At 39.5% G+C, this 22498-nt stretch overlaps 1 protein-coding gene across 1 annotated transcript in view; it reads left to right on the top strand.

The window, feature by feature from the left end:
• Positions 1–22498, top strand: part of LOC127451789 (plexin domain-containing protein 2-like) — a 142860-nt gene that overhangs the window by 105686 nt on the left and 14676 nt on the right. The window contains exons 4-11 of the mRNA XM_051716732.1: positions 192–261; positions 3595–3717; positions 4093–4211; positions 4699–4798; positions 10056–10151; positions 10402–10483; positions 20175–20235; positions 21399–21552. Coding sequence (XP_051572692.1) covers positions 192–261; positions 3595–3717; positions 4093–4211; positions 4699–4798; positions 10056–10151; positions 10402–10483; positions 20175–20235; positions 21399–21552 — 805 coding nt within the window. The remainder of the gene's footprint in view (positions 1–191; positions 262–3594; positions 3718–4092; positions 4212–4698; positions 4799–10055; positions 10152–10401; positions 10484–20174; positions 20236–21398; positions 21553–22498) is intronic.

The raw sequence follows: 22498 nt of genomic DNA, 5'->3' as shown, positions 1-22498 counted from the left end.
TAGGACAGAAGTCATATTAGCAGAGTTGCTAATGTTTGATCTGGCAAACCACAGAATTAATCATTTGGGCCTGACAAGATGTACACTTGCTGTCCGTTTTATTGTGAATTTTAACTGTTGTATTGATTCTGTTTAATGTTTAAATTTTGTTTATAATTGTAAGCTCAACTTTCTTATGTTTTTATCATCAGAGGGTCAATCTCTCCTTTGATTTTCCATTTTATGGGCACTCTTTGCGAGAGATCACTGTTGCAACTGGAGGTAAGTGAAGCATTCATCTGCGTGTGATGTGTATAACACAACCACTGAGGTTCTGTTAGGTTACAAGAAAGCCTTCGCCTACCTCCATGTGATATGAGCATTATAGCTAAAGCAGAGTGTGTGCTGAAAGAGGAATATGTAATTGATTAGTTCTTGCTTGTAGGCAAAAGGGCATGACTGTGAGAGGGTCTTCTTAATAAGGCTGACAGTGCATGCTGTAGATATGACATGAGAGTATGTGTGGGGATTTTTATTGGGATTGTGGTTCATGTGACTCACTGGCTGTGGAAATGTGTTTGAGGTGAAGCAAATGCGAGGGAAAGATAGAAAGAGAAAACTGCCATACAATTTCTCCATATAATTACATCAAGCATCGCTCAGAAGTTAAATACGGTGAAAGAGAAGTGATCTTATAGTCCCAGTGAAGCTGTGTTCTGAAGACTGTACAAGTCATGTGTTGTATGAGTGGTATAACATTAAAAAGGATAGTTCACCCTAAAATAATAATTATCTCATCATTTACTCATCTTTCTTCTGCTGAACACAAACAAAGATATTTTGCAGGATGTACAGTATGTAGTGGTTTTGTCCATACAATGCAAGTTAAATGCAGTCTAATTCTTTCAAACTCCAAAAGGACATAAAGGCAGGATAAAAGTAATCCATACAACTCGAGTGGTTTAATTTGTGTCTTCTGAAGCGATAGGTTAGATTTTGGGTGAGAAAAAGACCAAACTTTTAGTCCTTAAGGCCCCGATATACTTCCGGAGAAGTTTTTCTTCATTCGGGGGTCAAAAGAAGTTCGAAACAGCCAAGCAACTGTATACTGTTTGCAAACATTCAGACACCTGCCACACCACTGTGAGAGGCGTTTAGAGGAGCATTTAAATATGAGGATACATGTAAAACCTTAACTAATGTGACATTAAAATGTTATCATTGATGTGATCACTGACCACTCGATGATGACTTAAAGTAATATATATGCAGTTGACAATGTTTAATTTGTCTTGTTTACATTTTGAATTCATGATGCAAATGCACTTACATGCTATACGTGGCGTATTTCAGTAGATTTGATTCCTTTTGTAGACTAATTAAACAAAAACAAAAAAAATCGCATGGCATGGTCTTGGAAAATGTCTCCAAGCCAGTGGTTCTCAACCCTGTTCCTGGAGACACCCACAACACTGCACATTTTGTGTATCTGTCTTTTCTGACACACCCAATTCAGGTCTTGGAGTATCCACTAACGAGCTGATGAGTTGAATCAGGTGTGTTTGATTAGGGAGATGTGTAGTGTTAGGGGGCCTCCAGGAGCAGGGTTGAGAACCACTGTACAGTAGGTAATTTGCACCAGCTAGCTAATAACTGCACGCCGGTGTGTTCATGTTGACTGAACTTGACTGACTGAACAATGTAAACAAAATTAGCTGTCGGCTTCAAGGTAGGTGGAGCTTCAGGTCACACCTACCGATGAGGTGGACCAATGACAGTAAGAAGGTGTTTAGCAGCTGGTAAGAATTTTTCCTAAAAGTTTGCCCAGGCACGCTGTATGGACCATCGAAACGAATGCAAAAACAGCTTCTTTTTGGCCAGATTTTTTTCTAAATAACGTTACACCCGTTCATTCATCAATTTCGTTTGAAGTATATTGGGGCCTTTATTCTCTAAAAAATTTTTTTTCCGTTGGCACATTCATGAGAGAATCTCATTTGCACAGTTTCATGCCCTTGACGCATGCACAAAGCGCTGTACACGAAACAGACACAGTGTTGCCAGGTTTCTGGTTTTCATGCCGAGTTTTGATACTTTTGAAATGCACTGCAGTCGCCAAAAGGTTGATGATAAACACCAGAAAAATGAAAATGCAACATCTTATTAATGTATAATGATACTGGGATTGAGTACCTGGCAACTATGTGAGCGTCAGAGAATCTTGCTCTTTGCGTTGGCACGAAAATTGCCCTTAGAATTAGCTATGTACCTCTGTCAAGATTTATAGTGGATAAAGAATTAAATTTCGGTATGTTTTTCACCCAAAGTGTATCACATTGGAAGACAAGGATTAAACGACTCAAGTCGTATGGATTATCTTCATCCTTTTTGGAGCTTAAAAGTTTTGGAATTACAATGTATAAACAAAAACACCTCATTCATTCAAAATATCTTCGTTTGTGTTTCGCAGAAGAAAGAAAGTCATACAAAGTCTGAGACGGCACAAGGGTGAGTAAATAATGAGAGAATTATCATTTTTAGGTGAACTATCCTTTTAAAAATATTTAATAAAATACATTAAACATTTTTGGCTAATAAAAAAAAACACCCATGAATTTTGTAATAGCGACCACTCCTGTATGATAGTATGATAGTTTAATAAACCATATAATACAGTTTATAATATTTTGCATAATGGAGTATATCACTCTGTGTACATTAATGTAACAAAATTTAAACTGTAACCACGATACAACCACGTTGACAACCTCTAATTTTTCTGTCTCCTTGTTTGTGTTGTGAAGTGTTTAATGGTGGGCTCTGTTTTCTGTTATTTTTGTTTCATGTAAATGCGTTTTTCTGTGCACTGTGTTCACAGGGTAAGTTGGAATGGCCAGCATAGTCCAGCTTTGCTGAATGAAAATTGCATCGATTTGTGCAGGCAACTGCTTAAGATTTTAGATTAAGTTTGTGTGCGTGTGTGTCTGGGCAGGTTTAAGTGGCTTACGAGGACTTTTTTTATGTTACAAACTGGTAATTACAAGGGTATTATGCTATAAATGTGGTTAATGAGAACATTTCTAGTGTCCCCATAATTCAAATCGCTTAAAAAACATGAAAATGTAAAAATGCAGAACGTTTTTTGTGAGGGTTAGGTTTAGGGGTAGGGTTAGGGTTAGGGGATAGAATCTATAGTTCATACAGTATAAAAATCATTATGTCTATGGAGAGTCCTCATAAGGATAGCTGCACCAACATATGTGTGTGTGTGTCTGTGTGTGTGTGTGTGTGTGTGTGTGAGTGAAAATTCTCTCCTTTCTGTGTGTGGGATGGAAGGTGGCATTTATATGGCTAATTAGAGTATTAATCACTTTGGAGACAGGCCAGGGCTGTTTGCCATAATAGATAGATGAAGAAGTAGGAGTGTGCAGAGATGAAGAAGAGAAGAGAAAAGCAATATTCATGCGTTGGCAACAAAAGATGCTTTACTCACAAACAAAACGAGTGCTTTTACTTTATTTTAATTGTAGAAATGACACTTTTAAAATGTATGGATATGTACAGTATTTTAATGTCAGATTGTGCTTTATGGATTGTGTGTGTTTGTATTTACAGGGTTCATCTACACGGGTGATGTGGTGCACAGAATGTTGACAGCCACACAGTATATCGCTCCACTCATGGCAAACTTTGACCCCAGCTTGTCAAGAAACTCAACTGTCATTTACTTCGACAATGGTAAGAGACAGAGGCAGTGTACAGTGTGTATGTTTGTGTATTTTTGAGACAGAGAGAGAGAGAGAAATATATAGTGGAAATATATGGTGGTACAAAAATATACAATATTGGATATATGTCAAACCTACCAATCTCCAGAAAAACACACACACACACACACACACACACATTAACATTGTGCTATTAACTTGCCATAAATCAAATATGTTACCCCTGATCAGGTGCAATTTGATCGTATGCTCCTGCAGGCTTTGAAATGGGTGCACCTTCTAACTGAAGATATTAGTACTAAAGATACAATATTTTAAGCATTTTGGATGAGTTTATAAATTATGTTTAATGTGCATGTGTACGTGTGTGTGCTTTTTTTTATAGGAACTGCCTTGGTAGTGCAGTGGGATCACGTCCATCTCCAGGATTCTTATAATCAAGGAAGCTTCACCTTCCAGGCCACTTTACACAGTGATGGACGAATTGTCTTTGCCTACAAAGAGGTGTGATATGTTTTTTGTTTTTTTTTTCATTCCTTCTAAAGTATTGCAACCTTCTAGTCAGAAGGAATTCTTGAAAACTCTCCTGCGTAATCAGATAGGGGGCCCTATTTTAAGGGCACATAAACCCACAGATAGCACAAACACTCCCACCCACGCGCCCACTTGCGCTTTGGCAAGGCACGGAAATTGTGCTTAGAATTAGCGCTCTCACGAAAATTGGATAAGACATGGCGCACGGTCTTTGCCTACTTACGAAAATAGAGACCAGGGTGTTTCTGTGATTTATCCTATTATTGAAAAATCTCATTCAGCCTGCAAACCTCCTAACTGAATTATTTCTCCCTCTTTTCCTACTCAGCCTCTCCCTCTCTCTCCATGTCTGCTCTATTCTTTCTTTCTCTCTTTCTTTCTTTCTAAATTCACCTCTTCAAGTCGATAGACTTGTAGAGAAGATGGATGATCTGAATAATATTTGTTCTTTTTTCAGGTCCCAGTGCAGATTGCTAAAATCAGCTCTGTCAATCATCCAGTGAAGGTTGGGCTGTCTGATGCCTTCGTGGTGGTCCACAAGATTCAGCAGATCCCAAGTGAGTAACTATTAAGCTTTCATGACACCAGCAAACTGCACAATTACAGTATTACTGCATCAAACATAACAAGAAATGTGTGAACTGTAGACAGCCATATGGAGATATACAGTACTGTATGTTGATGACTGAATTTATACCTTCACAGTCACTACCTTGTTTGTAATGTACAGTATCTATCTATCTATCTATCTATCCTATTTTTTCATTGTTGTTATTTATTATGTATTTATATTCTTGTATTCTTATTCTTGACAGTAATCACATTACTAATTAATTTACTTTTAAGTTACTTTCTAAAACACTTTTCACAGAAATGTTTTTGCTTTTGCTTTCGGGCCCAAAGTCAAAATAATTTTTATTTCCTCCTTGTTCATTGTCGCTCAAAAGTAACTAACTTAATTGAAAGTCAGTAACTGTAATCTGATTATAGAAATTTAAAATGCGCTATACCACTTTTGACTTAGAAAAGTAATTTGATTCCAGTAATAAATCAGATTACATCCAACACTGTTGGTGACTGAAGCTGTCATTTTAACGACCCGCCCCTTCCTCTCGTCATAATTGACCCACCTCTGAGGGCCATCCTTCAGGCAGGCTCACAACGGGAGTGGGCAGGAGAAAGGAGAGACGCAATTTAATAAGCCTCTTTTGGCAGCGGATGATGAGGTGCACCTGATGTGAATAGAGCCTCATCACAGCTGCCTTTAGAGCGCGCCTTTCCTCAGGAGGCCAGTCTCTATCTCCAAGTGCATGCACACTGGCATCCTCGCAGGTCCAGGAGCAGAGCGGGGAGGGTGTTGGCATGAGTTAGATGCGTTGCCGGACCTGCCTTCCTTGAACCCTGGTGCGAGTTAGATGTGTCACTGGGGATGACAGTGGCAGATGGGCTAGGATGTCGGGCTGCTCTTCCCCTCAAACGCTGTAGCCACTGGGAAGTTGAGTTGAAGCCGTCGCCCCTCGCACTCTGGACCTAGGAGGGAAGCGCACCGTCGGACCCTGCCCACATTCTGGACCATTCTTTCGGACACTTCCCAACCTGCACTAAGCCCCCCTCCGCAAGAATGCCAGATTTCCCCTTTGTTTTGGACACATTCCCCTTTAGACACATTAATTCTCCATTTCAAACATTTTATGTTGTTTATTATTTAAAATAAACACTCTTCGAGGCCTGATGTCACACCCACTGTGTATGCCTCTTGCTCATCCCGCCACACTGCGTTATATCTCCTTTTGTGTTGCATAGAAGAAATAGAGTCATACAGGTTTGGAACGACATGAGGGTGAGTAAATGATGACAGAATTTTTATTTATGGGTGAAATATCTCTTTAACTTGCATTCACATTATAGACCATTATTAAAAAGCGAAATGTGAGAAATGACAGGTAGTCGACTATTCAGCCCATCTGACAACTAAATGTATGTTTCCTTTGTCAGACACTACATCTGGGATGGTCTTTCAAAGCCTCCCCCAACCCAACTTCCCTAACTGTCTGTTTGTTGTCTGGTATGTGTCAAACAGGAAAAGGCTTTGATGTTGCAGTAGCAGTAAGCTCAGCTGTACTGGAGAGATAAATTTAGCAGATAAATATGTCTGTAGTTGAGGAGTCAAGGAGTGTGGGAGAGAACAGGAGTAAAGGTGCTATCTGCTGTCATGATATCATGAATGGAAGCTCAATATTTTTCAAAACAGCCAATTCTTTCCGACCTTATTTTGTGTGTGTGTGTGTGTGTGTGTGTGTGTGTGTCTGTTGTGACTGTCTGCAGAGAAAGGGCAGGATTTGCATCGGCTCACTCTGTCTCTTTCTGTCTGTCTGTAACAATATGAGAAAGAGAGAGAGACAGAGGTCTGAGGGAGAGTAGATTAGAGAATGTGACTGAGAGGAGTAATAGCATGTGTTGGTCTCTCCTCTGCCACTAATTTGTGCTTGGAGACTCATTAGGTAACACAAATAATAAATGACAAACCAGTCACTTTTAAAGATCTGCACACACATACACACACAAATCACACATACAAACATCTCCAGGCAACATCAGCATGCAATAAAGGGGTTTTGTGACACCCCATGGGCAAGAAAAGTAATTACAGACAGGAAGAGGCAATAACCTGTGGAACAACCTCCACTGAACAAGCCACGATTTCCTGTCTTAAAGTATATGCACTCTTTCATGCATTATTACACAAACTATGTTGGTTTTAGCAAGGTCAGACTTTTACTTCTGCAGACACACATTCACTTCATCAGAGATATTTACGCTTCCACAGGGCTGTAGCGAGTGGGGTGAAAGGTGGTAATGATTCTAGGGGCCCAAAGGTCCAGGGGGGCCCACAACAAATTCGAAACTATATTATTTTAATAGGAAAGGGGCCCAGAGCAATATATATTCAGGGGGCCCAGAATTCCTTGCTACGGCCCTGCCCTTCCATACACCATTATCCTACTTTATTAATAAATGTGATCCTTTAAGCCACAGATCTGACAAATGAGAACATCTACTTGGCAAATACACACATACAGGGGTGCCATGCATCTATTTTTTTGAAAGGGCACCAGTGGCAGTCCTGGCTCTCTTGGTACCCTAGGTTGTGATAAATGTTAGTGTTTGTCTAGTGGGACAGTTTTTGTTAAGTGTGCAAGGGGACCTGGGTTTATATCCAAACCTAACTCATATAACCAAAATTGTAACTGAATTTGATAGCCAGTGATCAAAATGAATGAACTCCTTTTTAAAAAAAAAAAAAAAAAGCTGAAGTATGTACTTTTTCGTTGTTAAAGAGTTAGTTTACTCCAAAATGAAAATTCTCTCATGACTGACTCACCTTTAAGCCATCCCAGATGTGTATGACTTTCCTTCTTCAGCAGAACAGAAGTGCAGATTTTTATTAGCACATTTCAGCTCTTTTTGTCCATAAAATGCAAGTGAATGGGGTGCCCGTGAGGCTTCTGGCTGTTTGACGGTCCAAAATTCATATTTAGGCACCATAAAAGTAATCCATACGACTCCAGTCATTCAGTTAATGTCTTCTGAAGCAGACCGATAGGTTGGTGTAAGAAAAAAATCGCTAATTATAACGTTTTAAACTTTAAATTTTTTCTTCCGGTCAGTGCTGTATTGCTGTGTGAAATGAAATAACTCACGCGGGACATCCGTTCCCTGTTGTATACCAAAGTGCGTGCTTCAGACTTCTCGTGTGAATGCGCCATTGCGCTTACGTCACGCGTCAGCAGCGATGCATCGACTGCTGGCAGGAAGCAATTTTTTTTTAAGTTAATTATGTTTTATTTGTCCATTTATTTTTTACACAAACGTATTGATTTGCTTCTGAAGACATTAATTGATCGACTGGAGTCATGTGGATTACTTAATTTTCTTGAAAACTGTAAACACTGTGTCTCTGTGGCGCTATGAAAATTTCTCATTTTACTTTGAGTGACCCGTCTCAAGAGAGACAATAACATTGACTCAACCAGTGGCATGAGTTGGGGGTAGGACTATCTGTTTGTTTGATCAACGGGAGAAGGGGGCGTATTCAGAAAGCTGTTTTGAATTTTTTTTTTGTAATTCCGTTTGGTGGCGCAGAAATGACATACTTTAGCTTTAACAGAAAGAAGTTAACAAGTTTTGAGCGACATGAGGGATGCTAGATGATAGGGTTGGGAACAGAGATCCATTCTTTAAAAAAATACCATAATCGGATGATCTTCGTGACTTTCGATTCCATTAACATTTCTCCTGCGAGCAATTTTCCGCCGACGCGGCTGGAACAGCGTAATCGTATACTGATGTGCAAGTTATGAGTGTCCAACTCAAGATTAAATAAGAACTGTTGAAATCTCACAAGCCTGAAGTACAACATTAGGCTACAAATCACAGTCTAAACTGTCTCTGGAACTGTTACTGTTTATTTAATGATCAGCTGTGAGACTTAAATCAAGCAGTGCAGTTACTGACAAGTATGGCAATGTATAATTAAAGCTACCTGAGAGTTGTTGTAATAAGTGGAATTTTATAAAAGAATAAACTAATTAATGAAATATGCCATCACATTTCTTGTTGGTTTAGGTTTGTTTATTTAAAATATAGTTAGGATCTATTATTGGATTGTAATTATGTCACTAAAAAGTCTGCAAACACACCTTTTACAAGAATTGTATTACATTTATTTCTGATTTGTTATATCTGAAATGATCTTATTATTTGGTAACAGACTGCAGAGGGTAGTAAATACAAAAAGAATTACATTTCTCATTTTCAAATAATTATTTAAAAAAAAAAGGTACTTAAAGAATTACTGGAATCGTTACTGGAACTGTTAAGCAACCGGAATCGTTAAGACGAATCGGAACTGGAATCATTAAATTCCTTACGATTTCCATCCCTAGTAGAGGATGAAATGATTTATTGTTTAAAGAAAATTATCTTTGGACTGGACTGACCAAATTTAGACATGGGAATGGGTGATTTCTGCCACAAAGTTTTTGACAAATACTTTTAATCTACAAAAATAATTTTTAATGATCTAAGATTTTTTAGGAGGTTGTATTCAAAATCTAATTGGCTTAAAAATCTGAGGATGATCTGTGAATGAGCATGACACTTGTACACACATACAAAAACATATAAACACACATGGACAACTTGCAATCCAACCTCTCTTCTCTTCATTGTGATTAAATTTTCCGTTTCACTGCATTTTTTACCAATCAAGTAGATAGTTTGTAACTGAATGTATCTGTATATGCCGTTATACCCATACACTCGTGTAATGTATGTGTTCTGGTTGGTGCTTTAAAATGACTAAAAGATACAAAATTACCATAAAATGTTTGACTCATCAAATTTATTAAGAAAAAAGACAAATTTCACCTATTAAAGTCAATCTTTCGCACTACAAACAATTACTACTGGCTGACATAACCTTACTGATTCATTATGTAGTGCATTCAACTGCTCTGTCCATTTGTGGAATGAGAAACATGCCCAGTTGAGTGAATTAGCCTAATGTAGTTCAAGGAAAACAGTGCAATTTTAAATAACATCATGTTTAAGGACCACATGGCTTCTAGGAGTATTAAATTAGTTAAAAGTTCTGTGAATGTGTACAAAATGGCAGTTAAGAGGAAATGCACATAAAATGAGTAAACAGCACTGTACAGAAAAACTGCTTTAATTGCCATTACTCTCTCTCTCTCTTGTGTTAGTTTCAGTATTCCTAATTATTCACATGGTGAATGTAATGTGTGTCTCCAGATGTTCGGAGGAAGACTATCTATGAGTATCACAGAGTGGAACTGCTAAAGACCAAAATTACTAACAGTACAGCTGTGGAAATGATACCACTTCCCAGTAAGCCAATGCACATCTCTAAACAATCTTTCAAATAGAACTATACAAGAAATCATGTGATATAGCTAATAGAAAATAGTCAATTCATGAATTACTTTTCAAACATCTGAAGATGATGTTTTGAAATATTCATTTCCCAGAAGTTGTATAAAAAGCAATTTCAATACTCCATTAGCCTGTGGCTCTGTTCCTGATTAATCCTGTGCTAATGTGCTTTCCGTGTCTTTGTCACTTTTCTTCTCTTGTTCAGCATGTCTTCAATTCACAAGCTGCTCTTCATGCATTACATCACAGATTAACTTCAACTGCAGCTGGTGTCACCGACTCAATAGGTGAGAAAACAGACCTCTCTTCATACTGTGGCTTTCTCTTTCCACTATTCTGATGTGATTTTATCAGAATTGAAGCAGAGGTTTTCAAACTGCCTTGAGGTGAAGGGGGGTTATAAGCTGCATTTTACAAGAACTGTCAGCAGTTGCTGAAACAGAGGCACTCTCAAGACAGACATTCACAAGCTCTGTGAAGATAATTCACCAATTCTAATTCAGTGATCTCAATGCTACAAGGTTGGCCCAGAAATTGAAACAAATTGTACACATCATGTGTAAAACACTAAATGTTTCTTGTCTCTTTCTGTCCTTATTTTTTGGAGTAATACTGTCTCCAGTGTAGCTGAGAATCTAGCTAATGCCAAGTGCTTTTTTTTTTTTTTTTTAAAGTGAGTAAGAGAGAAAATAAAATCACTTTCCTCCCAACCCCAGACAGTTTTTCTCTCTAGATCACATACCAAAGATGTTAGTTACAATCAAAGGCAGACTCAGGTGACTGAGAAGAAACCAAAGATTTAATAGAGTCAAGTCAATGAGTTAAACAGTGGAATGGAGGTGGAATACAATGCAGGAGCAAAGCAGGAAAGTGACTGCAGCATGGATAGCAATGACTCCAACGGTGGGTCAGAGAGGGGTGCCAATGGAAGTAAGGCTGGGAGAGAGTTTGGGTGGGATCCCTGAGGAGCGTTGGATCCAGCTGCAGAAAATGAGAGGCAAGTACAACCCCAGAGACAGGGAAGCCGGCAGGCACAGACAAGACCAGCAGGAGAGGTGAGTAGGCAAGCTGCTGACAGGGCTTGAGGAGAGTTTCTGGGATGGTAGAAGAGAACAAACACAGACCAACAGGAACAGACAGGAGCTAGCCTGCATGGCAGAATGGCACAAGACAATCTGGCACAAGACAGCACACACAAGGGAGTTAAAAAGGCAAGAGAGGCAATCGACTAATCAGAAACAGGTGACACTAATTAAGCCATAAGCCAGCACAGCCGCTGCCCCTGCAGGGAAGCCCTGTGCTAGTTACCAGCACATGTCCAAACAAACAATGAAACACAGAAGGAATATAGGGAACACGCAGACACAAAAACAGACTCACCAACCGATTAGCCGCCAATCGTGACAAAAGACCAGACCAGTGATTCCCAACCCTGTTCCTGGAGGCCCCCCAACACTACACATATTGGATATCTCCCTAATCAAACACACCTGATTAAACTCAGCTCGGTAGTAGAGACTCCACAACCTGAACTGGTTGTGTCAGATAAGGGACATATACAAAATGTGCAGTGTTGGGGGGCCTCCAGGAACAGGGTTGGAAACCACTTTACTAGACTAAGACACCCGACTTTCTCTCTGTTTTATATTTTATTTTCCATCTGTCAACACTTTCCTTTTCAAACACATACATATAGAGTATCAATTCCAACCTTTCACTCATTAAATGCATATTGTGCTCCTGTATCTATTTTTTATTATAATAATCACTACTATATAACATTAACATAGTATAATTATGCATATCTTACATCTTTTAATGTCAGCAGTGGGACCTTGGTTTGTTTACTCTCTCTATTAAAATGGCTTCAAAACATGCTCTGTTGTATAATTAAACAGGAAATCTGAGTCAGTTTCTTGCCACTCTCTTTTGAATCTTCTCCTAGTGGAGTGGGATGTTTGTGCTCAGACTTCATCAATATGCATAACCATTTTTGTTTGGCTAGACATTATGGAAACAATGGCTGCACTGGTAATTAAGGTCCATTTTACTCAGACTCGATAAAGGCTGTGTGTGTTTGTACATAGTTATAGTTTGGGGACAAAACTGGCCTCTAAAGTGAGCTTAATCTGACAAAACCTCCCTTTAGGGACATTCAGGGACGTCCTCCTTTGGAAACTTGATTCATAAAGCAAATGTTAACATTCTAAAAATGAAAAATATTTTCTTTAAGGTGCAGGGTTAGGGTGTCTGTTAGGGTTAGTCTATAGTTATTGTAATAAGCTTTATGTAAAAACAATACATTTACATTTATTCATTTAGCAGATGCTTTTATCCAAAGCCACTTACAACTGAGGAACATGGCAAGCAATTTGTCATACAGAGATCAACAATATCTGCCGTATCGCACTCCCAAGTTCTCAAAGTTGCTGGAGTAGTATAGAAGCTAGCGTAGAAGAAAGAGATAGACAAGTATATATATATATTGGTTTAGTGCTCTCTAAACAGATGTGTTTTCAGCTGGTTCTTGAACATTGAGATGGTTTCAGCAGAACGTGTAGAGGTTGTAAGCTCATTCCACAACCTTATAGGATGGGCAAGGAGGCGGGAACCAGCTGAACAGTCAGCATAAAATTGTATTATGTAAATGAACTTAAAACAACATAAAACATAAACAAACAGACACATGCAGTGCGTCTCTCTCTCTCTGCCGAACTGGCACCTCCAGCTCGTCTTTATCCCCCTCCTGGCTGATTAGCCCGATTCAGGGCCAGCTGTGTCTCCTCAAGGCCTGGCCCCACCCTCCTCCTTGTCACAGTCATGTACACAGCTACAAGAGTGTAGTGTGACTACGCAGAAATACGATACAGCTCGATTGTAACTGCGTATGTAAACGTACTGATTAATGCTATTCAGTGACACATTGTTGTATAAGATGATGTGTATGTGTGTTCCAGTCAGTAGCCACACTTAGTAGGGCTCTGCTTCCTGTCTGTGGGTCATGAAATCTGTAATTCAAAGCTTTCCCTTTGTCAGCCTGACACAATATACATTAGTGTCCCTTGCCACCTGTTCAAGTTTCTTCTTTCCAAAAAGCATGTTATTTGAGCGCTGTGTCTCTTGTATTATTGTGCTCTGCACAGGTTGGCAGTATTGTGGTCTTCCTTTTAGTCTTAAGTTTGTTGATGCTGTCTCTTACCTGCAACATTGAAAAACTGTTTCCAGAGCTATTGGTGCGGTTATCCTTATGAGGACTCTCCATAGACATAATGATTTTTGTACTGTACCAACTATAGATTCTATCCCCTAACCCTCACAAAAAACTTTCTGCATTTTTACACTTTCTTTTTTTTTTTTAAGAAATCCATTATCATGTGGCTTGTTGAGCGCATTACCGCGGAGACCTAGTGCACGTGGAGGCTTCACGCTATTCTCCGCGGCATCCACACACAACTCACCACGCGCCCCACAGAGAGCGAGAACCACATTATCAAATCAAATCAAAATCAAAATCAAATCAAACCACTTTTATTGTCACACAACCATATACACAAGTGCAATAGTGTGTGAAATTCTTGGGTGCAGTTCCGATCAACATAGCAGTCATGACAGTGATGAGACATATACCAATTTACAATAAACATCAGATTAACACAACACAATTAAAGTCTAATATACACATAATTACACACAACACAGTATACAAATAATAACATACACTGTACAGTATACAATACAATAAAATAAAAAAGTATATATAGAATGTACAGTAGGTTGTATTGTACTGTATTGACATTCAGGCTGTAAGTTGTTAAGAGAGAATCTAATATAATAATAATATAATTTATGACAGTCCGGTGTGAGATATAAGAGGAAGAGTAATAAAGTCTACAAACAGCATTCTCACATAAGTGTTCTTTTTTTCCAGGTGGGAGAGAACAGTGTGTATTGTAGATGCAATGGCATCATCAGTGGAGCGGTTGTTGTGGTAAGCAAACTGCAATGGGTCTAGTGATGGAGGCAGCACAGAGCAGATGTAATCTCTGATTAGTCTCTCAAAGCATTTGCTGATGATGGGGGTCAGAGCAACAGGACGCCAGTCATTTAAGCAAGTGATTTTGGATTGCTTTGGAACAGGCACCATGGTGGATGTTTTGAAGCATGTGGGGACTACAGACAAAGAGAGGGAAAGATTGAAAATGTCCGTAAAAACACCAGCCAGTTGGTTCGCACACGCTCTGATGACGTGGCCCGTAATGCCTTCTGGACCCGCGGCTTTGCGGATATTCACCCATCGGAAGGATCGGGTTACAGAGACGGAGAGTGAACTAACCTCTGTAGCTTCGGCAGCAAGAGCTCTCTCCGCGAGGGCGGTGTTATTTCCCTCAAAACGAGCATAAAAAGTATTTAGCTCATCCGGGAGAGAGGCAGCGGTGTTCATGGTGGAGTTTTTATTCCCTTTAAAGTCCGTGATGATATTAATTCCCTGCCACATGCTTCTAGAGTTCGTGGTGTTAAACTGTCCTTCAATCTTGTTCCTGTACTGACGTTTTGCTGCTCTGATAGTTTTTCGGAGGGCATAACTGGCTTGTTTATGCACCTCCGCGTTCCCGGAATTAAAAGCGGAGGTCCGCACATTAAGTGCCGCGCGAACATCGCTATTAATCCATGGCTTCTGGTTCGGATAGATCCGTATTGTTTTGGTCGGAACAACTTCCTCTACGCACTTTCTGATGAAACACGTTACGCTATCAGCGTAAATCTCGATGTCGTCATCAGAGGCGGACCGGAACATTTCCCAGTCCGTGTGATCAAAACAGTCTTGTAGCATAGAGTCTGATTGGTCCAACCAGCACTGGATTGTTCTGAGGATGGGTGCTTCCTGTTTCAGTTTCTGCCTGTAAGCGGGCAGAAGGAGAATGGAAGAGTGGTCCGATTTGCCAAATGGTGGACGGGGGAGGGATTTGTAGCCATCCCGGAAAGGAAAGTAGCGATGGTCCAAAACCCAGTCCCCTCGTGTGTTAAAACTGATGTGTTGGTGGTATTTTGGTGTGACTGATTTGAAACTGGCTTTGTTAAAGTCCCCGGTCACAATGAACGTGGCCTCAGGGTGCACGGTTTCCTGCTTGCTTATAATCCCGTACAGTTCCTTGAGTGCCCGGTCTGTGTCGGCTTGTGGCAGGATGTACACAGCAGTGATAATGACTGCTGTGAATTCCCTCGGTAGCCAGAATGGTCGACACAGAAGCATGAGAAATTCCAGATCAGGAGAGCAGAAAGACTTGATAGAATGTATGTTCCTCTGATCACACCAGGATTGGTTGATCATAAAACATACACCACCACCTCTGCTTTTACCTGAGAGGTCTTTCACTCTGTCCGCTTGGTGCACGGAGAACCCCGCGGGTTCAATGCCTGAGTCTGGAATCTCCGCAGACATCCATGTTTCTGTAAGGCAGATAATGCAGCAGTCCCTCGTCTCTCGTTGGAAAGAGATCCGCGCTTTCAGCTCACAGAGCTTGTTATCCAGAGACTGAACATTTGCCAGTAGAATACTGGGTAGTGGGGGTCGATTTGCGTGGCGTCTTACTCTAATGAGAACGCCGGCTCTGTTTCCCCTTTTCCTCCTGCGTTTCCGTGGCCGGGCAGCCCAGACAAAGGGCTCCGCTGGTGTGTTTGTAAACAGCGTTGAGGAATTTGAAGTCCGGTTTACGGTGTGTAATTGCTGAACCAATGTCCAAAAGTGTTTGTCTGTCGTAGACAATAAGGCAGACAACATCCAAGACAAAAAACATAAGAATTGTAAACAAAACAAACAAAACACTACCATGTTGTGTCGGAGCTCGCAACGCAGCAGCCATACTCGGCGCCATCTTGAGTCATATCAAGATGACTATAGCCTCCTCATGGTTATAGCGACCACCCAAACCCGCCCAAACACACACACACACAAAACTGCTTTGTTTACCACCTGTGAAGTGACTGGGGAGCAAACATGTGTCTTCTTTTCTGACCACAATGTATCAGCAAGAAACAGAGAGAGAGAGAGAGAGAGAGAGATTATATGAATGTCTATATGGTGAATAGTACTGAACTGAAAGGAGAGAATGTATCATGAAATGATAAATGAAGAATGAGGAATGGCAGAAGGATATGGAGAGTCAGGGTTACTGCATCACTGCAGACATTAGGAATGCAAAGCAGCCCAAGTCCATTGTGAACAGTTTTGTGTGCAAGATAAATTGAAGGGAGGGGATGAGGAAAAGAAATACTAGCATTAACTGCCTAGGCCTGACTCTATAAGTCAGTGTCTAGTGATGATATACTGATATAACCATGTACATCCACAGTATACTGTATTTTGTTTCAAATTTCCTGACCTGAACCACAGTTATTGCCGGAGTACATATAGTTCAGAAAGAACATACAGTATAGTTCTACATTCAGTTCCTTGGACTGGCTGTGTTGGATGTATTAGAACTACCTTTTTTTTTTATTGACTGTCTCTTTAAAAATAATCCTATTTATCAGTGTTCGAATTGTGACAGAGCTATTGGGGGTTCCTTTAAAAATATTTTATTTTTATTTTATTTTTTTATGACTGTTTTTGTGCAATTATCAATGGCTTAACTAGGATCTTATGCATTTTACTTAATGAAGCTAGATTTTGGATAAATATACCATTAGTCCATCTTATCATTGTAGCCTCTTTAATCACAGCCTGTCAGTCTTTTTATCACACTATCATCAGTTTTCTCTTTCTGCTGGTTTCTCTAATAAAATGACCACCACCACATGTGTACCTGACCAAAAACATAACAAACAGAGTTTACCTGATTCAGCTGAGCTTTCGTGCTGGAGATGCCTAGTGCTTGAAATAGTTTCACTGTTGCCTTAGCACAATTCTCTGCTGTAACTCATTATGTTGTCTCTGCTCTGAACTATGTTAATGAAATTTATTACATGGGTCTCTGGAATACTCGATTATGGTTGGTAAATGATGCCATCTAGCGATCTGATATTTCTGTGTAACTACCGCACATCCGGGGATCAGTTCGGTCATCTGGGTATTGCTAGTCATCTTTCCTTCTTTTTGTATCACTCTGTGACCTCTACATGAAAGCTAATAAAATAATTTAAACTCAAATCAATGTTTCATGTCCATTTGTTTTTTTACGTGGCAAGCTGGATAACGCAGATAGTCATTTTCGCAAAATAAACACCAACAGAACTCCAACGCAAACGTTTGGTGGAATTCAGCTGTTTAGCGATTTCTTTCTTCTGACATAATAACATAATTTCAACGCAAATCAATATTTCATATCCATTTATTTATTAATTTGGTTAATAGCCATGTAATAAGCTGGATAATGTACAGTCAGCCGATTGTTAACGCAAAATAAACCCCTTCAGAGTGATAAAAGACCCCTCCGCTTCACATTGCGGTCCTGATCACCCTGTCAGGGTTTATTCTGCCATAATAATTAGCTGACTGTACATTTTCCCTTACATACTGCGTCTCTGACCGTGTCACTGCATGGGCACTCGGCCACTCTTTACTCACATTAAAGATGACGGTATCACGGTGAGAGAGAAAAGAGTTGCTGGTAACCGCGAAAACACTGGACTATCTACCCTGTTTGAACTGAATAATTGCGTTAGATGCATGACTCCAAATTCATTAAGATTTCCCAAGAATCAATGTTTACATGCCCACACAAAGGATGTCTTTTTTACATTTGGCGGTCTGAGTAAGTCATGGTGTATTCTTTTCTTGTGCCCTCTGAGTGAACTTGACTCATGATCACCCGAGGAACCGGGATTCCTGTTTTGCTGCTGTTTATGATGGTTCCGCCTAATGGCTGGAGTTTGCTTTGTGGAGTAACACTGCTTTGGGACAGTTTTGTGGATGAATCTGCATGTTCTTTGTTCTTATGCCTCCTGTTGGCTGGGGTTTAATTTGCTGAGTTTTTCTGCGGGACATTGGAATGATTACGTCATCTGCTGTGTTCATAAGCAACCGGTTCACCGTTCATCTGTTTGACTGTTCGAGGACGCTGAATGGTTTATAGCAGCTGGAATTTTGTTCTGTGGAAGAACACATCTTTGATTCAGTTCTGTGAATGAATCTATACGTTACGTGTGTTTATGATGCATATTGGCAGAGGTTTGTTTTACAAAGTATTTTCTGTTACGTAATTTTGCCTTACAAATTTGTGAGATTTTTAAGATTTTGCATCGATTTTATTGGACTCCCTCTAGAATGTATAGGCTTGGTCTTAAAGACACACCCACCTGCTGGAGATGCCAATTGGAAGATGGAGACACATCCCATGTTTTTTGGGGATGTTTTAGGATACAAGAGTTTTGGCTGAAAGTACAGAGGTTTGTATGTGAAGTGGTCAACACACGGTTTTCGTTTTGCCCCAGATTGTGTGTTTGGGGGGTTGGAGCGGTCCTGCATGTGGGTGATAAATACGTGGAGAGTTGGGTCCTGACAGGCATGATGATTGGCAGGTGGTTAATTCTCAGGGGATGGAAGTCGTCTGATGCGCCCTCGTTTCATGAGTGGTGCGTTGAGCTGGGTAGGGTGGCGGCGTTTGAGGAGATGGTGTACAGAAGGCTGGATAACATGGATATTTTCATTAGGAAGTGGGGCGGTTATCTGGCCTTTTTGGAGGGTTCTCGGGGAGGGGAAGTTGAGAGTTTTTTGTTTTTTTTTTATGTCTAAATATTTCCTGTTTTATTATCTATTTGTGTGTCTTTTTCAGTTGACTTCCGATCACTAGAGTGCTTGTTTGTGTCAGGTGGGGTGGAGGGATTATTGTTCGGGGAGGGAAAAAAAGTTTTGATTTCATGTGGTTTGAGGTTGTATTTTCTATTATGTATGTGTGATTTGCTGCATGAATCAATAAATAAATTGTTAACTAAAAAAAAAAAAGATTTCCCAAGAATCCCTATCGGATAGTACCACAAATTCAAAGAATATTTCAATATATTGATTAAAATGAGTCATTTAAAAAAAAATAAATATGAGTTGCAAGACGAGAATAAGATGTTATGCTTAATAATAGACTATAACTTTCAGAATTTTTAAAAGTGGCCACCTTTGGATGTTGTAGGTTGAGCTGTAAATAAGACGTAACTCATCAATGTTGATTATAATGTGATAGAATTTACAATTTTTTCTGTTATCGCTATCATTTATCTGCATGACTTGCGTTTTTAAAGGGAGGCAAAAGATATTAACTGTGCACATATTCATTAACTTAGCAACTGTTCAGTTCTAAGATAAATGATGACTTAATGTTAGTAAATCAGGTGTACTAACACTCATAAATCAAAGAAAAATAACACTTAACAATAAGGTTCCATTTTTTAAGATAAGTTGATGCATTAGGTAGCATGAACTAACAATGAACAATATATTTTTTACAGCATTTATTATTCTTTGTTGATGTTAGTTTACAAAAATATAATTGTTAATTGTTAGTTTGTTAGTTCATAGTGCATTAACTAATGTTAACATATACAACATTTTATTTAAAAAATGTATCATTATATGTTGAAATTAACATGAACAGAGATTAATAAATGTTGTAAAAGTATTGTTCATTGTTAGTTCATGTTAACTAATTTTGTTAACAAATTTTAACAAATGAAACCTTATTTTAAAGTGTGACCATTTTATCTAAGTGAAAATGACAATGAAAATGTGAAAATGTAATCCAGTCACTACCTGTAAATCCCTTCAGAAAACAAGGCATGTTCAGAATTTTTAGACTGAAAAAATCAAATTTGGATTACTCATAAAAAGTGGGAAAAACAAAATATGTTGTTGTGTTGTGTTGTGTCACCGCAATAATAAAATAAAAAAAAATCTAGTTTTATGTTTGTTGTTGTGTTTCTAGTTTCAATGAACCCCCCCCCCCACCAATTCAATTTTTTTTTATATTAGTTATGACCTTTTCATTTCAGATGTTCCAGTGGCTTTGATCGCCATCGGCAGGACTGGGTTGATAGGAGTTGTCCAGATGAGGTGTGTATGTGGACGTGTGTGGGGGTATATGTTCCTAGTCTTGATTAATTAACTAGTCTGCAGTTTCCAGAGAGAAAATTATGCCCCACATGCTCTTTGAAATCCAGAAAATAATTACATGTATTTTTTATTTTTTTCTCTCCCCAATTTGGAATGCCCAAGTCCTCGTGGTGGCGCAGTGACTCGCCTCAATCTGGGTGGCGGAGGACGAATCTCAGTTGCCTCTGCGTCTGAGACCGTCAATCCGCGCATCTTATCCCGTGGCTTGTTGAGTGCGTTACCGCGGAGACATAGCGCGTGTGGAGGCTTCACGCCATTCTACGCGGCATCCACGCAAAACTCACCACGCGCCCCACCGAGAGGGAACCACATTATAGCGACCATGAGGAGGTTACCCCATGTGACTCTACCCTCCCTAGCAACCGGGCCAGTTTGGTTGCTTAGGAGACCTGGCTGGAGTCACTCAGCACGCCCTGGATTCAAACTCGCGACTCCAGGGGTGGTAGTCAGTGTCTTTACTCGCTGAGCTACCCAGGCCCCGAAAACAGTTGTTTTAAAATAAATAGCACTACAAATGTTAGGCAACGATGACATTAGACATAACGATTGCTAGTCATATAAGTTCAAATCAAATGGTGGAAGCTATTATAACTTAGCCAGCAGGCAAATAGACCAAGGTAGTAACTGGTTTAGAGAAAACTTTAAAAAAAAATAAAATAAACTGTTTTCAGTAAGTCAAAACAACAGCGGAAGATATGCTTCTTACCTGCTTCTAAGACATATTTTCATCTTTTTCATCCTTTCGTTTTTTTATTGACTTATTTTTTGAGGGCAGGGGGTGAGTTTTGTTGTCGTTAGTGACATTCACTCTGACAATATGATCACCTGTAACCATGGTTACACCGGTACTTCTCAAACCATCAGATTCATCTGCGCAGAAGAGCAGAGTTGAAGCCAAATTAACGTAATTACCGAAACAGTGTTCCTCCGCAAGTAACTTGCAGTTTTATGCTTCAACCGCTAGAGGGCCAAAAGTTACATAGTGTAGATTTAATATTACATAACCAAAATTCATGCATACATATATCATAATTACAATAACAAACCTGTAACATATTCCAGGTTTGTCAAATTAATAATCTTATTGTCTTTCTCTCTCGCAGACAAAGGATAATACCTGTGACATCATCAACACTTCTAATCTTAACCTTCATACCACTGCGTCAGTTGCCAAGATGACAGCAATGCACAGAGAAACTACTGAGGGACACTCCACCCAGGCCACATCACACATGCCCACCAGCATGCCTACAGAAGGTACTGTCTCACCTAAACTCACACATGCACCATTTAGTTTACAGTTTGACACTTGAAGCCTGTTAAAATTCAACAGGACAGCAAAAAGTCAATGACCTAAACTATTAGTTACAACCAGCTGCTCATGATAAGAATGGAGCAGGATAATGTGAACAAAGGCACCAATAGATTCTACATAAATCAAAAGACACAGAAAAAGAAAGGCTTATTTGTGCTTATGAGCCCGGGGAAAGAAATCATTTGCTGGAGAAGAAACACGGTTGCAGAGAACATTCAGCTGAATCAGTTTTCTAATGAATGAGTTTCAATAAATAAACATGCTCTTTGTCATGCATGGGAATTTCCCCTAGTAGGAGGTTGGACTTTTATTTTGAAATGGTTCCCTCTCTGATTGTTCCCCAACTGTGTCTTGTTAACCTTGTTTGTTCTTGTTTATTATTGCCCTCATGTTCTCTGTGTCTTTGTTGGTTCTTGTCCTGTTTTAGGCTGTAAAGTTGTTATGCGCATGTGTTTCCCGTGTTATTCTCTAGTGTCTAGTTTCTTGTGTTTTTATTAAAGCTGCGTTTACATCTTTATCTTGCTTCTCAGGACTCCAATCATTACACCAATCAACAGCAGCTTTATAATCATCAGCCAGGATGTTAAAGACCTCATGACATCAAAATGTCATTAGAGTGGCTTTTAATTCATGTGTGTTTGCTTTGAGGTCATCTACATGCTCGTGTACTCCTAAAATTCCCTTTTAGCAGAAATACACATTCAAAAGTTATAGTGTTTCTCTTCCAGGAACACAGGCCAAAAATATTGAAAACTCAGCCTGCACTATACAGATTTTTGACCAATCAAATGCTCCCTCCCACTACAACTGAAAAGCAAGCAAAATATCGTATTCATGGCTGTGACGAAACTAAAGTTTACTGGCTATTTAATAAAAGAGACGAGCCCT

The sequence above is a fragment of the Myxocyprinus asiaticus genome, chromosome 2, assembly GCF_019703515.2.
Source record: "Myxocyprinus asiaticus isolate MX2 ecotype Aquarium Trade chromosome 2, UBuf_Myxa_2, whole genome shotgun sequence".
In the NCBI taxonomy this organism is placed as follows: Eukaryota; Metazoa; Chordata; class Actinopteri; order Cypriniformes; family Catostomidae; genus Myxocyprinus; species Myxocyprinus asiaticus.
This window is presented reverse-complemented; position numbering and strand designations above follow the sequence as displayed.